The sequence below is a fragment of the Erpetoichthys calabaricus genome, chromosome 9 (assembly GCF_900747795.2).
Source record: "Erpetoichthys calabaricus chromosome 9, fErpCal1.3, whole genome shotgun sequence".
In the NCBI taxonomy this organism is placed as follows: Eukaryota; Metazoa; Chordata; class Cladistia; order Polypteriformes; family Polypteridae; genus Erpetoichthys; species Erpetoichthys calabaricus.
This window is the reverse complement of record NC_041402.2, coordinates 44,940,084-44,961,347: the sequence shown is the minus strand read 5'-3', so window position 1 is coordinate 44,961,347 and position 21,264 is coordinate 44,940,084. Positions and strand designations below refer to the sequence as shown.

Here is a 21,264-nt window from a genome sequence, read left to right as displayed (position 1 = left end):
CCAATCTAGGGATGATTAATGATTACATTTCACATATAGTACATCAGTTAAGTTCGAGTTTTTCAGTATTCTATATATATTGTACATACACAACAGTGCATTTTCACTCTTCTTATGTATGGTGTTCTGCTAGGTTTTGATGCTAATTTATTTCACAGTATTTTTTTCCAATTTTGTGATGCACAATAAGAAAGTGGGTCTTATGTGTGTTATTATGATGCTATTTTTCATTTTATATTATAACCTTATAAATATAATATGATATTATAAACAAAACTTAACAGATTATGTTGAATCAGAGTGGCAGAGTGATACAATAGATATCAGTAGCTGCACAAATCTGTAGATCTTTCTTCCCTTACAGCCAATTCCCTAACTGTGTGATGTTTGCACCTTCTCTCCGTGTCCATGTGCTTTTATTCTGGGTATCCCAGGTTTTTCCCAAGCACGGAGGTTGACTAATGCATTTCCAGATTGGTGCGGGCCTTGTAATAAATTCTTGTCAATTAAATGTTAGTGCATGCCCATGTATCTCATGCTACCAGAGCAGATTTCAGTGGCATGTTTTTTTATAAAAATGTTACGTTGAATTAATCATTTATATATTTGTAATAAATATATCTAAATCAAACAGCATGCAATAATGTTGATTTTGACCTTAAAGTTTATATTTAAATGACTGCATTGTTCATATACATTAAAGGTTAAAAAAGAAACTGAAAAACACTTGGGTTACTGATTTCATAATTTTGCAAAAAATATCAACAAATTTCATTCCATGTAAATAATTAATCTATTAATCTGACTTTATTAACAGCTTCTTATCCACTCATTTTTCTCTGCCCAACAAGAGGCTGATGAATTTTTATAACATGATCAGGCACACTTTGGTGCCAAAGCTGATTAGAATATCTAGATACAATACAAAATCTCTTCTAAAGGTATTAGAACATGATTACTAAGAAAAGAAACAATTAGCATAGTATGTACTCACATTTTCTAAATCAGTTCCCAAATGAAGGCCATTAAAAGCAGAGGCAGACTTTGTAACTGAGGCAATCATATTATTCATTTTGAGAGTACCATTAATTTCAAATAATATTTCCTCCATCAGCTCATTAATTCTAAGTTGAAAAGAAATCTAATTACACAGGAGTAGTTCACAGTAAGTCGATGTCTTTCTTTTACACATATTAGTATAGAAAGATTGTGATGCTGCTTTACAGCATGTTTAATATTTGATAAGAGAAAATATTTTAATTTTAACAGGTTTGCAGTGCCTGAAGTATGAGAAATATGTACTAAATATGTATAAAATGACAAAGAAAATGAAATCAGGTCTCCTACTTCAACAAATAAGAGATGCAATAAACTTTAAATATTATTTTTAAATTTTAAATTTACAAGAACAGGCCATTTAGTCCAATGAAGGTCACCGTTTCTATCCAATTAATTCTTCCAAAATAACATCAAATCTAATTTTGAAAGTCCCTAAAGTCCTACTACTTACCACACTACTTGGTAGCTTATTCCAAATGTCTATGGTTCACTGTTTGAAGAAATCCTTCCTAATGTTTATGTGGCCTGGGGGAGATGTGAGAGATTTGTGTGGTATTTTTCTTTTTTGGAGTTTTTTTTCTTTTATCACATTGTGTGGGATGATTATTTAAATATGTTTTGCCATTTTTTTCACTTTATTATGGATGGTAAGGAGGGGATTATTTCAAATGTTTTTCTTTTGGTTTTATCACTAGTTTATGGTGTTTCTTGTATTCTTTTCTGCAGTGACATTCACCACAATCACTTTGGGATTTAATTTAGCCTGTGTAATGAGTTCTGGATTGGGACTAATTAGGAGGCAGGACTTGTACTTTAAAGGATCGGCCATCTTGTTTGGAGGAGTCAGACTCTGGTTTGAACTTGGGGGTTTTGTGTGCAGTACCCTGAGAGCGAATGCTGCTTTCGGCTGCTCCAAAGGACCACAGACATCTGGAGGAGATTGCTTTACACCGGATACGTGCAGTGGGTGCATTGCCTTAAATTGGCAGGATCCAGGACGGACAGTGCAAGCAGCATGAAGGAGAGAGGTGCAGCAAGTGAGAAGAGATTGGAGAATCTTCTGACTGGTGTGTCCATCCTGGAAAATAGAGGAGAGCCCTGTCTGGCACAGGGTGTGTGTCGTTTTAGGAGCTAATGGAGCAGTGTTGGAAGCTGGCCCTTGAGACAAGCTCATGTGGAGTACCCCTGTTGGGTGCAGTATCGAGCTGAATGAATAAAGGCCTTGGAGCTTTTAACTTCCAGGGTTTTACACGGATGCGAAGATAATTGACAGAGACGAGAACTAATGAGCATCTGTGCAAGCATTGCATTGGACTCTGATTTATTCAGTTTAGATCAGGGGACTACAACTCCAGTCCTGGAGAGCTACTGTGGCTGCAGGTTTTCATTCTAACTCTTTTCTTAATTAGTGACCAGATTTTGCTGCTAATTAACTCTTTGCCTTAATTTTAATTGATGCACAATATAAGACTAAGGCCCCTTAATTATTTATTTTTTCATTAATTAGCAACCAAACAATATTAAGACACAAAATGAGCTAACACATAAACAACAACCTGCGTCCATCAAACAATAACTGAAAATAAAGAAAGGTGAAGGCCTCAGTAATGTTGATCTGCTCAGGTCCACAAAACATGCTGACAGCCAGCACTCTTAAAAAAGAAAATCAACAGTTTTGTAAATTTCTGCTATGGCAGACTGAGTGCCATGGAATTAAATAACGAGTTTAATTAGCAACAAGAACTGGCTTCAAATTAAGAAACTGAATGAAGGTTGGAGTTTGAGGCCCCTACTTAGCTGGTCATAGGCTGGCTCACTTCACATCAAATTTATGTTTAGGTGCTGTTTAAGGAAAAAAGAATCAATTCAACGGTCAGAGTCTCAAAAGAAGTCAATTAAAATAAAGGGAAATAGTTAATTAGCAGCAAAAACTGGTCACTAATTAAAAAAAGAGTTAGAATGAAACCTTGTAGCCTCAGTAGCTCTCCAGGACTGGAGTTGGAGATCCCTAGTTTAGATGCTGGTGATTGTGTTTTTATTTTTTTATTAAAAATTGTAATTTTTGATTAAAAAGATTGTCTATCGGGTGTGGTGGTTGCTCATCCCTGTATATAAAAGAACCTGTGCTTAGCAGCACTTTGGAGTTTAGTTAATTTTGGATCCCAGTTCCCTTCCCTTACTGGGTGGCGTAGTCATTTAGTAATTTCTTGGGTATTGAGTGGGGTGAAGCAAAATTTACTGTTAGCAAGCTTCCAACTGTGTTCTCATGTTCTTGATGAACTCGCTGATGCTAGTTTGAATACAAAGAACAAGTACAAGTAACTCCCAAACACTGAGCTGCTTTTGTGCCTTTGTGGGCAAAAAAAGCAACAAAAAAAAAAACTACTAAAGGGAAAAAATCTTTAACAATTCCAGCACAACTCCTTAGTGCCAACCAAAAAAATACAGTTGTAGTATAAAAATATATCTTTTAATTAACTCTTATACCACAGAACAAAAATCTCTCAGCAGTTCCTGTTAATGTTGTAAGGATGATATCAGTACGTCTCAGTCTCCTCAAACTGTACACAAACCTTTAAGAATGTCTCAGTCATACAGGCTATACTAAAATACTTGCAAAATAAAATGGCCACTTTGGAACATACATGAGATTTTGTGTTTTAAAGAGGCAAACTAAGTGTGCTGTGGAATTCTGACAGTAAATTGTTAGTGTTCCCACCTGTTTGATCCATAATTTTTGACATCAGCAAGGCACTCAAGCATGTTGGTGTAGCGGACAACAGAATTATTTTGAGACTCAGTCATCTGTTTAAGACAGTCAAAGGTCTCCTCTGAGCAACTGACGTGGTCTACAAAGAGAAATAAAAGAATCTGCAAAGTAAAATTAACACTAATTGAACCTTATTCTAGATCTGATATCTTAAAAACTCACCACTGCCATATATCATGGCATTTGAAAAACTGGTTAAGGAGACAAGCATTATTTTAAATAATGAACTTCAAATCACAAACAGGAAAGACTACGTTTCTTGTGAAATGGTATGCACATTGAAATTTGTCTATATTACTCATCACTAATGTTAAAACACTATTATCTGTTTGACCTGTAACCATTCTGTAAACAATTTTACACTATTCAATTAAATGATATTTACCATCAGTAGCTAAGTTACTTATTTTGTCTGGCTGTTACTTGCTATATGTGGCATGGTTATATCTAGCATTTATTAATTTATTTTTAATTTGATATATTTGCATATTTGTGCTAGAGTTTATTCTAGTCATTTGTGTTTGTGCTGTCTTCATATTATGTACGGAATTGTTTTTAGCAAGAATGGTAACAAATGCTTTTCATTGTATCATTAGGTATAATGACAATAAATTGAACTAAATTGAAAACCTTAGCTCTTAAAGTTCCAAGCTCATATATACTGTGTATGTATATGAATATGTATTTATGTGTGTATAAAATGGGGTGCCAATCAGGCAAATATATTGAATTTCTGAATATATAAAATTTAAAGTCTTAATATATAAAGTTAAAGTTTAAACAGTCACACATGTGCAAGGTGGCACAGTGGTAGTGCTGCTGCTTTGCAGTAAGGAGATTGTGGGTTCGCTTCCAAGGTCCTCCCTATGTAGAGAGCGCTTTGAGTAGTGAGAAAAGCACTATATAAATGTAAAGAATTATTATTATTAACAAGGGATCCTCTTTTGGTCTTGACTGAGGTGAGCCGTACCACTCGGGGATGGGAGAGGGTGCTGTCGCTGATGGTATCTTCTCTTTTCCAACATCACAGAAAAGACACCCAGCAAGGGCACTCAACACTGACCATGACATCCTGAATCATCTCTACCCCTTCTAGACAGGACACTCCTGAGCTAGACTAAGATTTGTGTCCTTGTCCACCCTTTTTATTTTCTGATGTCAATATTAAATGGGGATTACCGGTGTTGATACCCCAACAATTCTAGGAGTTCCAAACTAGTTCCCTATCACAAATCATAAAATATATGTCATTTTTGATTGTACAAAGTCAAATTCTAAACATGTAAAGTATTTTATATAAAGTCAAAGCCTGAATAAATGAAGTCTGAATGCATAAAGTCAGCGTCTGAAAAATCAAAGTAATTTCTGAATACATAAAGTCAAGGTATATATAAACATAACTTTCTGAAATTTCCTTAATCAAATTCAGTAGGCATCACTTGTGTGTAGCTGCATTTGTTGTCCCTTTTTTTTGTTTACACTATGTAACAGATTAATCTGTATGCTGATGACATTTAGCTGGGATTATTAATCAAATGTAAAGCAGTTTCTCCCAAAATATATATTAGTAGATAGGCCCCTCAAAATATAATTTGCAAATGAGGCTTAAATGATTTAATGTTGTACATGTAGAGGTGAAAGTGGAGTGCCTCCCCAGTGAGATTTTAGAGCAGAAAACTGTTGACACTTTAAAACACTGTTAGAAAGAGGCAGTAACTTAGATCTATTTTCTTAATGGTGTACCCAGGGTATAGTTTACTCATCCCTTAAATTAGCACCTCTCGTAAGTTCTCTTAGAAGGAAGAAAATAAAGCAATAAATAAATAAATGATACACCACACTGGACCTGCAGTGTCAGGACTGTAATTTCTGTTCCCAGGAGCATCTGAAAATGTAAGAAAAATGGATTAGAAAGGAAAAAAAGAAGACACATACATAAAATTTTAAAACATGAATTACCGGTTTAAATAACTTACTGCAGGTCTGTTTAGTCCCATTTAGGGTAAATGAGAGGTAATTGTTGATGGAGATATCAGAACAATTTGCTTGAAACACAGTCATTTCCTGACCAACTGCACCATTTACAAAGCCAAAGTCTGCACAGCACATATTGGCTACTGGAATGCAGACAAGCTGCAGTAGGTTCTCTCCATGTTTAAAGTAGATGTGGTCAGTTTCATTCCATGCCATGCAGAACATGTTTCCAGATCCATTTGATTTTATATTAACTGATGATGAACATGGTAAACCAGCAGTGATTACTACTTGTCCACCTTGATTAGAAATGATCAAGTTACAAGATCCTTCTCCAATTGTCAGTTGAAGAGAGTAGATAGAAGTGTCTACACAGAATGCAAATCCCTCTTCAGAAAGCCCTGAAACAATTAAACCACATGATGTACGACTTCCTTACTGTTCTATCAGGTTCATGCTGCATGATAAAACACTTAAATACTCATTTCAGAAACAAACTCTGGTTAACATGGTCACTCCACTGGTAACTACTGTCCAAATAGAACAAATTCTTACTACATAAACTATGTGGAATTGGGAGGAAGTAGGTTTTATTCTTCTAAACCCATTAATATGGTTTCAAATGGACTCTATGTGCTAAATGAAAATCTTTATTCTGTCCACTTGTAAAAAAATAATCAGAAAATTGATTCCATCTTTTATGTTTTCCAAATATGCTAACCTGTTTTGCCAGAGTATTTTAAATATTGGCCTGCATTCAGTTTGATTCTCTCCTTTGAACAAATGCTATTGTTTATGTTTTTAAAAGGTCCAAATATTAAGGATCTTGTCAGATGACATACTACATTATATTCCTTCAAAGAGACACCAACACTATCTTCAAAACCTGACCATTATCCTTGATTGCACTGTTCTTACTCCAGTAAGAACAGAGGTCTTAGTGGTGATACTGTATTAACAACCCACTAAGCAAGAGTCTGATTGAGGTGCCAAAGGGGTTACTTGGGGGCTTGAGACAGAAGAGTACAGATAAATGTGTGCCAGCAAAAGTGAGCCATGACAAATGCATAGATGAAAAAGCATGTAATGACAAATACGCCAGTAAAGGGTAGTTGTATTTGACTTTTAAAGTAATTATTTTGTTTAATTATCGCTTTTTCCTGTTTCCACTTAATACCATTTGTAAAGCACCTTGAATTATAATTTGTTTTGCTAGGTAGTTTATAAAGTAATGTTGTTACTGTGGTATCCAGAAGACAGAAACACTTAATGATCATCACTGTTTATTGCAGGGAACAGCACTTACAGACCGAGTGGTTACCTCATTGATAGGAAACTCTGTAGAAGAATCCCATTGTTATACCCCAGACAGGGTCTGGACCCTGGCTTAAGTACATTTTCCTTTATTTTGTATTTTCTGTTAATTTTTTTCATCTTTTTGTTATCATTGTTAATATTGCTTTGCCAGTTTATAGTTCATAAATGTGTTCAGTTATGATGTTAGTGCCACCATGATGTATAGCTAAAGGATCTCCTTTTGTCTATATAAGTCCATGTATAGGACCAGGTCTGCCAAGTCAGCATCGTTAGTGAGTGGAGAGCACTTAATTTGTAGGTACTATTGTGGATTTCTGGTTTTGGTTTCTTTGCCTTTTTAATGTTTTTTTAAATGTGGATTGTGGACTGCATTTGTTGCTGGTGTTGCCTTTAAGGAAAACCCAGTATTTCACATTTTTTCTTATTTAAAGATCCCTGTTCTCTTTTGATAACAAATCTTCTTATGTTCAAACAGCCAGAGTTTTTATAGTTTTCTCTACACCTTTGTTAACTTGCTGTCACAGAAGGCTATAAGGATTGTTTTGTTCCTGGGCTTTCCCATTTGCAGTGCATATGTACTCCAAAACTTCTGCAAAAACTTATGAACAAGGTGTCCTGCTGGCAGAACACCACCATATTTCATATCTGTTTGTTTAAATTGCAATAAACCCATAATTCTATTAAAAGCAATAATGGTATTTTTACATACCCAAGGGTGTCCTGTTTCGAATAAAAAATATATTTCCATGTTGTCTGCTCTCTTTCATTAGTAAAATATGCAATTTGAACACATATGGCAACGTGAGCAGTGCATCACAGGTCAGCAGCTGAGTGAATCTGCTTTTATCAGAGATCCCCTTACGTCGATTCACATACAGTGAAAGGCCATTACCATTGGAAAGTGGAGTTTTAGAGCATTCCAGTGATGTATAGTTGTCTAAGATTGGTCATTAATATAACTTGCGTAAAAGGCAGCAAATAAAGTTGAGTGTGCAACAGCTGCTTCTTTATGAACCATTACACAAAAAAACTTCTGTCAGAGTGCACAGGGGTTGTCTGATTTGATGTGCAATAAAATGTTAAGTTTGTACTAGAAAAATACTTCTTTTCCTTCAAAAATGAAAACAAACAGTTGAGGAAGTTCTGGAAAACTCGTAGATTGCTAGTCGTATGGAATGAGTTAGATTCTGATCACAGTTTTGACTCTATTGAGAAATACTTGCTTGATGAAGTACTCCATGCTGTGCTTGATTTGTAAGTACCCCTTATAGTATATGTTTGAAGCTTCACAGTGTGCAGTTTTACAATTCAAGCATCATGGGTCTTAATTATCAAACCCGATGCCATCTGCTGCAAATTCTCCCAATGTTAGTTTTCTGAGCAGTGCTCTTTCAATTTTAACTTTGAGTACCAGCAACACTTCTTAGCATACTGTTGAGTAAGGTCTCGCTGTACTTGTGCCTCTTGAAGACTCACATGAGGACCAACCTTCAATCAAATGTCACTGTATCATGCCATTCACAACGCTGGGTCATGAGCACATGAGAAAATAAAGCTGTTACCACTGTTGACTTGTTCAAAGTATAATCCCTTACCACAGACCCCTCTCCACTGAAGAGATTGACAGCATTATTAAATATTTTTGTTTTCCCACTTATAATCGTAATTGGTTCCCCCCTCCACCCACACATGCAGAAACAAGTATGATTACAAATGGAAAATAAAATTGAAGGACAGACTTTTTGGGGAGGTAGAAGCAAGGACTTGGTGAAGTGAGTGTGACTAGAGATGAGATAAAAAATCTTGCACAGCTCTGATGGTGGCTGGGTGACAGATTATACTTTGAACAAGTGAAAAGTGCTTGCAACCCAGCGATGGTCACTTGTGACACCAAAGTTTCTGAGAATCACTGGTTTAGGTGTATGTGTCGTGTATCTTCCTAACTCTGTTGCCTTGTCCAGGGCTGCCAAGAAAACATTGCTCCAACCCCATTACCCAGCACAGAAACTGTTATGAAAACTTACATATGTACTCTGTTTGCTTAATTTATTCCAGATGTGCAATGAAAGAAAAAAGCAACAATATTAAAACACAGTATATATATATATATATATATATATATATATATATATATATATATTTGCAGTTGGAGATCCACAAAGGGAGAAAAAACGAATCACGTATCATAAAATAGTTTTATTCCTGAGCTTTCAACCCCTATCAGGGGTCTTCATCAGAGGATAATGCTTAGACTTACTACAATCAAAGGAAATATATAGCAGCACAATTCTTGGGGGGGTGGGTGGAGGTGACTAAGTCCGTATGATCAAAAAGGGGGGGGGGGGTTTATCGTTAAATTAAAGTGCATATGTCCTTCTTAAGTTGGCATATGCTGGGTTTATGTCCAAGTGTCTGTTGATGGCATTTTCATCTGATAGCCAAGACTCGGCCAACTCTCTGGCGCTTTTTGTACTGGCCTTACATTTTACTTTCACGTTGTCCCAGTTGAATGTGTGTCCTGTCGATTTAGTATGTGCATATATCAAAGATAGTGCGTCCTTTCTTCTGACAGCGTTGCGATGTTCCTGTACAGTACAAAAAGCGCCAGAGAGTTGGCCGAGTCTTGGCTATCAGATGAAAATGCCATCAACAGACACTTGGACATAAACCCAGCATATGCCAACTTAAGAAGGACATATGCACTTTAATTTAACGATAAACCCCCCCCCCCCCCCCTTTTTGATCATACGGACTTAGTCACCTCCAACCCCCTGAATGTGCTGCTATATATTGCCTTTGATTCTTGTAAGTCTAAGCATTATCCTCTGATGAAGACCCCTGATAGGGGTTGAAAGCTCAGGAATAAAACTATTTTATGATACGTGATTCGTTTTTTCTCCCTTTGTGGATCTCCAACTGCAAATATGCAAACCGTATCACAGACCTTCTCTTCCATACATATATATATATATATATATATATATATATATATATATATATATATATATATATATATATATATAAACAAAAACACACTAAACATTTGTGGGGCAACTTTTGCATCAGGTGGAAGAAAATGTGTGAATTGCACAAAACGCAATGTTTCCCTGTGTCTCATGGTAAACAAATTGTTTCAAGGACTGGCATGAAATAAAAATCGATTTGTGACAGATGTGTACCAGTATGAGTGATAATTTGTTATAGACAGGTACCAGCAAGAGTGAAAGGGAAGATCTACAGGACAGTAGTAAGACCAGATTTGTTATATGGGTTGGAGATGGTGGCACTGACCAGAAAGCAGGAGACAGAGCTGGTGGTGGCAGAGTTAAAAATGCTAAGAATTGAATTGGGTGTGACAAAGATGGGCAGGATTAGAAATGAGTACATTAGAGGGTCAGCTCAAGTTGGATGGTTGGGAGACAAAGTCAGAGAGGCAAGATTGCATTGGTTTGGATATGTGCAGAGGAGAGATGCTGAGTATATTGGGAGAAGGGTGCTAAGGATAGAGCTGCCAGGCAAGAGGAAGGCCTAAGAGGAGGTTTATGGATGTGGTGAGAGAGGTCATGCAGGTGATGGGTATAACAGAACAAGATTTAGATGACAGGAAGATATGGAATAAGATGATCCGCTGTGGTAACCCCAAAAGGAGCAACCAGAAGAAGAAGAGTTTAAATGCCAGAGACTAAATGTTTACAAGAATGAGGACACCTTGTGCCAAACAGTATAACTTTGCAATACTATGGGATATGACATTTAAACTTGGTTCAACGATTGCTGACAGATTGAGGAAGAAAAGAAAATTGATTTCAGGGTTTATGTGCATCATAAAATTGGCTATATACCTTATAATCGAGTTTTCTGGAGAGAAATCACTAAAGCACTACATTGCTTTTGTGTTTTATTTAATTGATATTGGTATAAACAAAGTTTTTTAATCATATAAGCACTTTCTTTCAAAAAGTTGGAGTGTTATACTCAATAACTCTCTGCCATTCGCAGCTCCTCTATTGCATAAGCAGAATAATAGTTGTTAATTTTTGGGTGTATAATTTAGTCACAATAATACTAAAAAACCCCTAGTGCATTAGGAGTTAAATTTTGGAGAAAGCCCATTCCGAACACTAATCCTCAGACATCCTGGGCCTAGATATCGGATGCTATGACCTCATTTTTTAATTTTGGGGCAATCAATTTACAACGCCTATCTGTTCCATGGATTTTGACAAGAGACTGATGAGAGACTGAACAACCCTCAAGCTCCTTCAGATTGAGACAAAAGAGTTACAAAGTATTCTACTCCTAGTCCTAGGGCAAAGTAGGAAATCACATCTGACAATGAATAATTTTAAGATTTCACAAAACCCCTTGCCACAAATTAACACTCATGATGACGTTTCTGAAGTGCCATAGAGAGATGACAAAATAAGGTGAGATGTAACTTGTGTGCGTATTTGGTGTTTGGTTGTGTTCGTCATGTAAATTTGAATATGCACACTGGGATTAAGTGATTAGCCTGCTCTTTTGCAAAGTAATAGAATAAATAAAATCAAACTGAGTGGTATCTATCTCTCTTCCAACAACAACAACAACAAGTAATCAATGTTAATAAAATGGCGTTGGGAGAAGACAGAAAAAATAATTGACTATCTCAAACAAAATAAAGACAAAACAAAAAATGTAATGTCAAGGATGGATTCAGGATCTCAATAAACCATTATAACTAAGTCATCAACTCAAAATATTTCCTAAAAGGAGTAAAAACTATTAAAAAAAAAGTATACTCAAAACATTATTTCTATGTGATTTAATTTGTCACATACCCTTTCTCAATGTTCTTTTGTCATCCTGTGTTTAATTGTTTATTACATTGTCCATATCCTTTCCCAAAAAATTCTTTACTGTACTACAGAACATAATAGTAATCTTTTGTTTAATTTCTGAAAATACTGTCATTTTATCCTTTTAATCATTCAAAATATGTGGCTTTTGAAATTGTAAAACCTGCCTCCACAGAGTGGTAACAACAATAAACTGTTATTACAGACTGGGAAGCCTTCTTTAAGGAAGGACAGGGGGAGATAGTTTTTGAAGGGCGCTATCTCCCCCTCATATTCCCACAGGGCTGTATGGGAATTACTGTTTGTCGGCACAGCCCTATTGGGTTCCGTGTTAGCTGCCAGGGGGAGCTGTGGGAGCTGTAGAGCCCTACTTTGGGCTTCTGCCACACCTGGGAGTATATTCCAGACATCCCTAATAAACCACCTGGAATGCTCCTGGGTGCGACTTAAAAATGAGCCAGCAGCCTCGCAGAGAAGGCCAGAGTCAGGCAGAAGAGGTACTAAGCATGCTTATGGAGGCAGAAAGACAGACACAGAAGAGAGATGTGCTTTTGTACTGTGCTGCATAGGTGGGAAACGAGACCAAAGAGTTTCTCACAGCTGAATGTTAATGTTTGTGTTAACGTTTGTGTTGCTGCACTTATGTCTGTCGTGTTGATTGTTTGGGGAGCTTTGTGACCACTGGTGGTTCACAATATGTAATATATGTCTCGTTTATTTTGTATATGTAACGTATAGAATAACAAACATTTTTGAGGAATAGCAAATAAGTCTAAACAAATTATCAGGGAAGACAGATTCATTAGTTAATATTTTTACCGGTTTTCTCCTGCTCTTAGTTTATTTCCAAGAAAAAAATTAAGTTTCATTGAAAAATCCATGCACTAAACAAACAGCTAACCTGTACTTGTCAAAGACACTATAAGACCCATAAATTCTGCACATATTATCTTCACATTCACTCTCGACTCTTCATTATAGATTACAACTTTTATGCCCATTGGCTACTTTTAAAAAGCTTTTTCCTCATGCATAATCAAATTTTACTGTTGCCTCACTTTTTATTGCATGCAAAATCAACCACATGCTGTCATTTGTGACTTTTAATTATGTTTTAAATAGTGAAATAGGATTCACACACTGAGTCTATAAATATGCCGAGCCAATCGATTGAGTTTACACTGCAATAAAGTATTTGGTGGCTGTTTAACCCAGTTGAGAGAGTAAATACATACAAATCCATAATTTAATTTCTTATGTTAGACTCAGGATGATGTCAGTTCTATTTACTGTATGTTAGACAGGCATAGAAATTAAAAGACTGAGTACTTAACTTTTTACCTTTTTGTGGAACAAAGAATGCTAATAGTATAAAAATCATACTGCAGGCATCATCTGTTTTGTATCTTCTGCTCAGAACTTCATTACACTTCTTTTGAATGGATTCCTTTGCAGAACAATTTTCAGTCACAAGACCAGGATTTTGTGCTTTGAAACTGTCACATATAAACCTGCAGGCACCTGGGAAGAAGAATTCACAGAAACCATTTTTATTTTAATGTGTTCTGTCTGCTTCTGGAGCTACAAGAATGTTATATGGAAACAGAGGAATTACAAAATCAGAAATTCAATAAGAGGTAACTAGATAGATAGATAGATAGATAGATAGATAGATAGATAGATAGATAGATAGATAGATAGATAGATAGATAGATAGATAGATAGATAGATAGATAGATAGATAGATAGACCTTTATTTGTCCCAAGGGTAGAGTGAAGTCTCACCCCACAATCAATTGCATACACAACTGATTTCTAATACATACTAATTCATTGGTCTCAAACTTCAGTCCTGGAGGACCACAAAGGCTGTAGGTTTTCATTTTAACCCTTTTCTTAATTGGTGACCAGTTTTTGTTGCTAATTAACTCCTTTTCCTTTCGTTTTAATTTACTTGTTTTTTAAAAGATTTGTTCCCCTGAATTTCTTCATCATTCCTCTAAATTCCTTCATTTCTTTACTTAAATGGCACCCAAACAGAAATGAAATGTGAAGTGAGTGAGCCAACAGAAGACCAACAAAGTCAGGGTTTTTGTTGTCAATTAAACTTGTTCTTTAATTCCATGGCTTGTTGCTGCTCTCATTGTGCAATAGCAGACATTTTTGAAATTATTCAGAATTGTAGAAATTATTTCTCTTTGCAGATCAGCATTCCTGAGACCTTCACCTTTCTTTATTTTCAGATATTGTGTGATGGACACAGTTTGCTGGACATGTTTTGGCTCATTTTGTATCTCATTATTGTTTGACTGCTAATTAAAGAAATAGATACAATTCAGGGAGCTGAGTCTTCAAGAACAAGTCAATTAAAATTAATTCAAAAGAAGTGAATTAGCAGCAAAAACCAGTCACTCATTAAGAAAAGGGTTAGAATGAAAACCTGCAGCCACTGCAGCCCCCCAGAACCAGAGTTTGAGACCACTGCACTAATTAATTATTACATAGATGTGATGTGACCGAGTTCATTAACAAAGCTGATATAAAAATATACAGTAGCTTCCCGAGGCTGTAATTGTTTTGGTTTTTTTCTTCCTGTTGTATTTAAACACCTCTACTTATACTGCAGAGCTTTTTAATTGCATTTAAAGTATTTAAAGAATGAGGGCTACACTTACAGCAGCTTGCACAGTTTCAATATTTTTATGTCCATTATTTAAGGGTCCTTAAGCCCTCTTTCAGACTTGAAGCTACATATAACTTGTAGTCCACAGAGTTGAAGTTACAGATTCTAATACTTTCCTTGTTCCATGATCTTCAGGTTTACCTCCTTTTTAAATGTACAAATTACATTTCTTCATTCTTTGTACATACTGAACTGGCTTTTCCTTGTGATGATTTAAAATGTCTTTATTAAATAAGCATAGATCTCATACATCATTTTCAAACAGGTTACAATGAAACCAACTATGAGTTTATTAATTTAGAAATGAAAACTGTTTAATCAACATTACTTGATTTACATCCAGTCAGAAAAACTATTTGTGCTATTTTACAAGGACTAGAAATAAAAATAAATAAATATGCCTGTATAAGCGCACAGTTTTGAATTTCCCACCTCTCATAATACAATTTTCAGATTAACATGACATACAAGGCTGCAGACTTACCGGACACCATCTTACTCACTCATCGGTAGCTTGTAAAATGAGTTCCTCATTGGAAACATTAATTCTATTTAAAATAAAATCAATAAAGAGGAAGAAGTCCAAATTGGGAAGAAATACAAATGTCATATTTGCATTAAAACTTATTTCCTCTTTTCACTCTAATAGCAAATGCAGATATTCAAAAGAATATTTGAGCTTTCTGTATAGTAATTATATGATTAGATTTAGATCAAATTTTGTGAGTTACACATTTAATTTACTAGTATAAGACTGTGTTGAAAACGGTTGTGAGAATCAATTGTTTTTGTGGCCTAGTGATAAAGGAAGGTCAAGTAGCAGACAGGAATCATAGTGCAAACTAAAAAGATGTCAGTTCATTCCCCGGGTATAAAATATTGTGTGACAAAACAGTAAGTGGTGTTCATATGGAAGAACTATAAAAACTGATGCATATTGCGTACTTGTTTCATGATGGAGTTCATAGAGTTTGTTACACTTTGTTTCTGTTTTCTTCTATGCCACTTGTGATAATACTTTTTCCATTATAGTTGTGAATTAGAAGTTTGCAAGATTTAAGATAACAGAATTTTTCCGTATATTTGTTTAATTCTGTAGAGTATTGTAACATGCTGACTGTATGGCAAGGCATCACTAAGGATAGAAGAGGCACAGGTGTGGTGAATAACAAGAGAAGGGCCAATCAGGGGCCATTTAAAAGGAGAACTCACTCCAGCATATCCTGTTTTACTTTTCATTCCAATGTTGGCAAATAGGGACTGTTCGGCGGCTGTTCCGTCCATCATTCTGGCAAATGTTCGTTCATTGGACAACAAACTGGACCATATCCGACTTCTAAGAGCAAAACGTCGCGAAGTAAGAGACTGCTGTGTTTTTATCTTCACGGAAACCTGGCTGAATGATAATATCTCCGACGCGGCTATACAGCTAACAGGGCTACATGCTATCCGTGCGGATAGAGACGCCAACAGATCCGGAAAAACACGCGGCGGCGGCGGCCTGTGTGTATACATCAGCACAGAATGGTGTGGAAACACAGGTATGATCACGAAGCACTGCTCATCGCTGGTGGAATTTGTGGCAGTTAAGTGCAGACCTTATTATTTGCCGCGAGAATTCAGTATTATTGTCATTGTGGCAGTGTATATTCCTCCCGATGCAAATGCTAAGGAGGCGCTATGCGAGCTGTATGAGGCCATCGGTGACCTGCAATCTCGCCACCCTGAGGGATTTTTTATTATCGCTGGGGACTTCAATCAAGCGAATTTAAAGACTGTTCTGCCAAAACTCCACCAACATGTTAAATTTCCGACAAGAGGAGACAATATATTGGACTTGGTATACACTAACATCAAGTCTGCATATAGAGCAACTCCCCACCCTCACATTGGACTGTCTGATCACATTACAGTAATGCTTACTCCGGCATATATGCCATTGCTGAAGAGAACAAAGCCGGTAATAAAGCAGATCAGAACATGGCCAGATGGAGCTACTGAAGCCCTGCAGGACTGTTTTGAGAGCATAGAATGGAGTGTCTTTAGAGAAGCGGCGACCATTGATCATAACATTGACATTAATGAGTATGCTGAAGCAGTGACAGGATACATTGACAAATGCATTGGAGATGTCACCGTCATCAAATCTGTCTCAACACGCGCTAACCAGAAGCCATGGTTCACAGCAGAAGTTCATGAGCTGCTGAAAACAAGGGATGCTGCCTACAAAGCTAACGACGAAGTGGCACTCAGAGCAGCTAGAACCAACCTGTCCCGAGGCATTAAGTTAGCAAAGCGGAAGTACTCAAAGAAAATTAGTGATCACTTCACCTGCTCAAGAGATTCTCGTCGAATGTGGCAGGGCATCCAAACCATCACGGATTATAAGGCCCCACCGCATATGTGTGTTAACGACACCTCTCTTCCAGACGCTCTTAACACCTTCTATGCCAGGTTTGAGACACAGAACAATAAACCAGCATGGAAGACCATCCCCTCGTCAGACAATCAAGTTTTGTCCCTGTCTGCAGCTAGTGTGAGAAGGACTCTCATCAGGGTCAACCCACACAAAGCTGCTGGACCAGATAACATACCTGGACGTGTGCTCAGAGCTTGTGCTGACCAGCTAGTGGACATCTTCAACATCTCCCTGAGCCAAGCTGTTGCGCCACAATGTTTTAAAAACACCACCATCAGACCTGTCCCAAAGACAGCTACAGCCACAGAACTCAATGACTACCGCCCAGTGGCACTCACTCCAATCATTATGAAGTGCTTTGAGCGGTTAGTTTTGAGTCACATAAAGAATCAGCTGCCCCCGAAACTGGACCCTCTACAGCTTGCATATCAATCAAATCGATCAACTGACGATGCAATTTCAATGGTATTCCACCTGATCCTGTCACATCTGGATCACCGCAATGCACATGTAAGAATGCTGTTCATTGATTTCACCTCAGCATTCAATACTATCATTCCCAGGCAGCTGATCAGTAAGCTGGATCTGCTCGGACTCAACACCTCCACCTGCAACTGGATTCTGGACTTTCTCACTGAAAGACCTCAAACAGTACAGATTGGGAATAAAAGATCTAACACCATCACACTGAGCACAGGTGCCCCCCAGGGTTGTGTGTTGAGCCCGCTACTCTTCACGCTGTTGACCCATGATTGCACCTCCAACTCTGACACAAACCACATTATCAAGTTCGCCGATGACACTACAGTAGTGGGACTCATTGAAAACGACGATGATGCGGCGTACAGAGAAGAGGTGGAACGGTTGGCACTTTGGTGTAAAGACAATAATCTGTCTCTTAATGTTGAAAAGACAAAAGAGTTGATTGTTGACTTCAGAAAGACAAAGGCTGTCCATCTCCCACTCAACATTGATGGCGTCACAGTAGAGAGAGTGAAGAGCACCAAGTTCCTAGGTGTTCATATCACAGAAGACCTGTCCTGGACCAAAAACACCAACTATCTAACAAAAAGAGCCCAGCAGCGTCTTTACTTCCTGCAACGACTGAAGAAGGTGCACCTCCCTAAACCCATACTTACCACCTTCTACAGAGGCACCATAGAGAGTGTCCTGACCAGCTGTATTACAGTCTGGTATGGAAACTGCCATGCCTCCGACCGCAAAGCCCTTCAGAGGATTGTGCGGACTGCTGAGTGCATCATTGGCAGCTCTCTACCCAGCCTGCAGGAGATCTACACCTCACGCTGCCTTCATAAAGCCACTAGCATCATGGCTGACCCCCCCACCCCCCTCCCACCAACTGTTTACTCCTCTTCCATCTGGAAGACGACTCTGCAGCATCAGGAGCAGGTCTGCGAGATTGTGCAATAGTTGCTTTCCCCAAGCAGTCCGGCCCCTGAACACCATGCTGCCCTCCTCCACACTGGACTCTTTACTCCACACACTCTCTGGAATAAATAATACTACGTAATACTGTATATGTTTTTTAGTTATATATATATATATATATATATATATATCTTGTGTACTGCACCTTTTTACTCTAGAGGACGATATTTCGTCCCACTGTGTACTGTAAGTATATTGTTAGGATGACAATAAAGCTCTACTACTACTACTACAGTACTACTACTAAATTTCAAAGGGTACCAAAGAAGCTTACACTCTGAGAGGACAGTAAGAGATTAATTGCCACAGAAGGGGTATGCCTGTCTGTGAATTGATCTTTGCTTACACGAACTGAAATATTTCAAGTTTCTTCCAAAGGGAACTTTAAATTAATGATGTGTGTAATAAAAAACAAATGACGGTTAAAAAGAGTTTGGGCATGTCGAGGCAAACCCCATATATTTGATGGGCAAAGTTAAGGAAAAAAAAGCAAACAAGGTTTTAAGGTCTATTCAGACTGAAGTCAGATCTTTGACTGAGGTAAACCCCTGTGGTTGGTTTTCCAGATACACACTTTTAAGATTTTTTTTTCTTTGAATTGTTGCTATTTCATTAGTTTCACTTTTATTTCAGAACTTCTTTAAAAACAATATTTGGAATCTTTAGAGTCCCAATATGCTGAATTTTTTCAATGAGGTCTGTGAGACATGTGTTTAATGACTTTGTACCATAATTCAGGATAGGTTTCTCCATTTGGAATTTCAGCACAGACAAAATGATGTACATCATCAGCAGTTAATAATTTTTTTTGCAAAGTAACCAATAAATGCACGTTAGGTAAAACACATTTTTGAAATTCTCTGACTTAAACCTCAAAGCCTTACAATATTTACATACTTCAGACATATTACCTATGTTCATATATTCAATCTCTATTTGCCTTTTCGTTATTTCTCTGAGTAATTATTTCTCTTTGTTTGCGCTAATGCAATGTTTACTTTCTTTGTTTTGACACTTTCGTTTTTTTCTGCTTTCATATTGTGTATCTTGCTCTGCATGTGTTTTGCGCCTGCGTTTTTTTGAGTCTTTTGAATTCCACTGTTTTCATGATCTCTAACCTGCTCTGCATGTGTTTGGCCCCCTTGTTTTTTAACCTCTTTATGACGTTTTACTTTGTTTTTTACTCTCTGTCTTTTATTTCTGACCTCGCTTTGTCCTGCTATTTTTTCAATGACACCTGGTCCGTGATGATTATTTTCCCTTTTTTCGAGTAATAATTTCCTTTTGTTTGTGCTAATGCGATCTTTGCCATCTTTTTTTGATACTTTAGCGACCTCTGCGTCCTGCTCGAAAAGAGAGGAAGTAAAAAAAAAAAAACAGACAGACGTAGTAAAGTCTCAGAAAAGTTTTACTTGAACAATCAAGAAAAACAGCGCGAACATTCGAACCCCAAACACAACCTTCTAGCACCCTCTCCAACCCCCTCCTCCCATCCCATTTCCCCCACCCTTACTGCATCAATCAATACCCCGCTGTCAGTCTTCCGTGCTGTACTCCGCCCTCCCTCAATCAAACCTAACAGTCACTCAAAAAAAAATAAAGGCTTCAACCTACCTGGGATGCTACAATACTTTCTAATTTTACTGCTTTCATATTCTTTACCTTTCTCTGTGTATAGCGCCAACATTTTTGATCGTCTTTATGAAGTTCTACTTTGTCTTTTACTCTTTATCTTTTAATTCTGAGCCCGATTGGACGTGCTTTTTTTTCAATTCCACTTGTTCCGGGCTGATTATTACTTTCCTTATTTTCTGAATTTACACCTCGATTATTCTTTTTCTTTTTTGCATTTTTTTCTCTCCAACGCTTTTGAGTCTCTTTTCTCCATGCTGCTCTTTCTTGGTCGCTTAGTCGTCGACGTTTTATCTATAACGTATTGTCCTTATACGCTATATGTGCTGAGAGTCCTGGATCTGTGTGTGCTCAAAGCCTTGACACGACTGAGTGTTTCGCTGCCCGTGGTCATATTTGATATTGGTTGTAAGTAGGGCATGTCTTGCAAGAATTTCATGTTCTACGTCCCCACGAGACAGTCCTGAGTCAATCTCTTGGCGCAAAGTCTCATGTCTAAGGTCCCCACGAGACACTCCGTGGCCAATCTCTTTCATTCCGTGGGTCTTTTAAGTGTCTTCAGTGATCTTCATGAAGATCACGTCTCATCTCCCTAGTCTTTCTCTCCCAGGATTTTCTTTTATAATAGAGATCAGAATGTGTTTATTCTCAATTTCATAATTTAATTTAAAATGAGATCATGTTAAGATCATAAACTTTATAAAGGAGAGGAAACCGTTGAATCAAGCTCATTTTGTTTACTAGCAGATAATTTGTTCTAGCGTCTCCTTCTGTCATTGTTTCTGCTCACACTAGTTTGCTCCAGATTGCCATGACCTTTTGTGTGACGACATACTTCTTGGTTTCCATGTTGAATGAACCTATGGATTTAGATTACTGCCAAAAGTCCAAGTCTGGGTACCACAAATTTTGTAAGTTTAAATTAAATTTTGAGTTTATCTTACAAGTGCAAGTTATATTTTGACCGCATTTGGTAAGCGCAAGTTACATTTTGAGCTAGTGTATTGCACTTGGCGAATGTTTCGTGGTTACGTGATTTTTGACAGTGTTCTTATACTACATGCAAAATTATTTGAGAGCTAAAGCAACGAGGTAAGGACAGGTCTTTGTTCTTCTAGCCAAT

The 21,264-nt window shown here is 37.2% G+C and overlaps 2 protein-coding genes across 4 annotated transcripts in view; both read right to left on the bottom strand.

Annotated features, from left to right (window-relative positions):
• Positions 1-4,645, bottom strand: part of LOC114657534 (adhesion G-protein coupled receptor G5-like) — a 31,457-nt gene extending 26,812 nt beyond the window's left edge. For all 3 annotated transcript variants that reach the window (XM_051931650.1, XM_028809420.2, XM_051931649.1), the window contains exons 1-2: positions 3,779-4,645; positions 995-1,124 (exon numbers count right to left, since the gene is read on the bottom strand). In XM_051931650.1, coding sequence (XP_051787610.1) covers positions 995-1,124; positions 3,779-3,864 — 216 coding nt within the window. In that variant the 5' untranslated portion in view covers positions 3,865-4,645. The remainder of the gene's footprint in view (positions 1-994; positions 1,125-3,778) is intronic.
• Positions 4,646-4,680: 35 nt separating this feature from the next.
• On the bottom strand, positions 4,681-15,144 carry LOC127529117 (uncharacterized). Its single transcript, XM_051931659.1, has 4 exons — positions 15,126-15,144; positions 13,300-13,479; positions 5,806-6,204; positions 4,681-5,714 (listed from the first exon to the last, which is right to left on the bottom strand). Exons 1-4 carry the CDS (start codon positions 15,133-15,135, stop codon positions 5,623-5,625), a joined length of 681 nt encoding a protein of 226 aa, XP_051787619.1. The 5' UTR covers positions 15,136-15,144; the 3' UTR covers positions 4,681-5,622.
• Between the last annotated feature and the right edge of the window lie 6,120 nt (positions 15,145-21,264).

Bases quoted from the DNA above. Each gene is read 5' to 3' on its own strand.
- LOC127529117 (XM_051931659.1), bottom strand. The intron at 6,205-13,299 runs GTAAAAAGTTAA...TAATTGTTTCAG, and splicing joins ATTCTTTGTTCCACAAAAAG to GGCTTTCTGAAGAGGGATTT. The intron at 5,715-5,805 runs GTAAGTTATTTA...TTACATTTTCAG, and splicing joins TGGGACTAAACAGACCTGCA to ATGCTCCTGGGAACAGAAAT.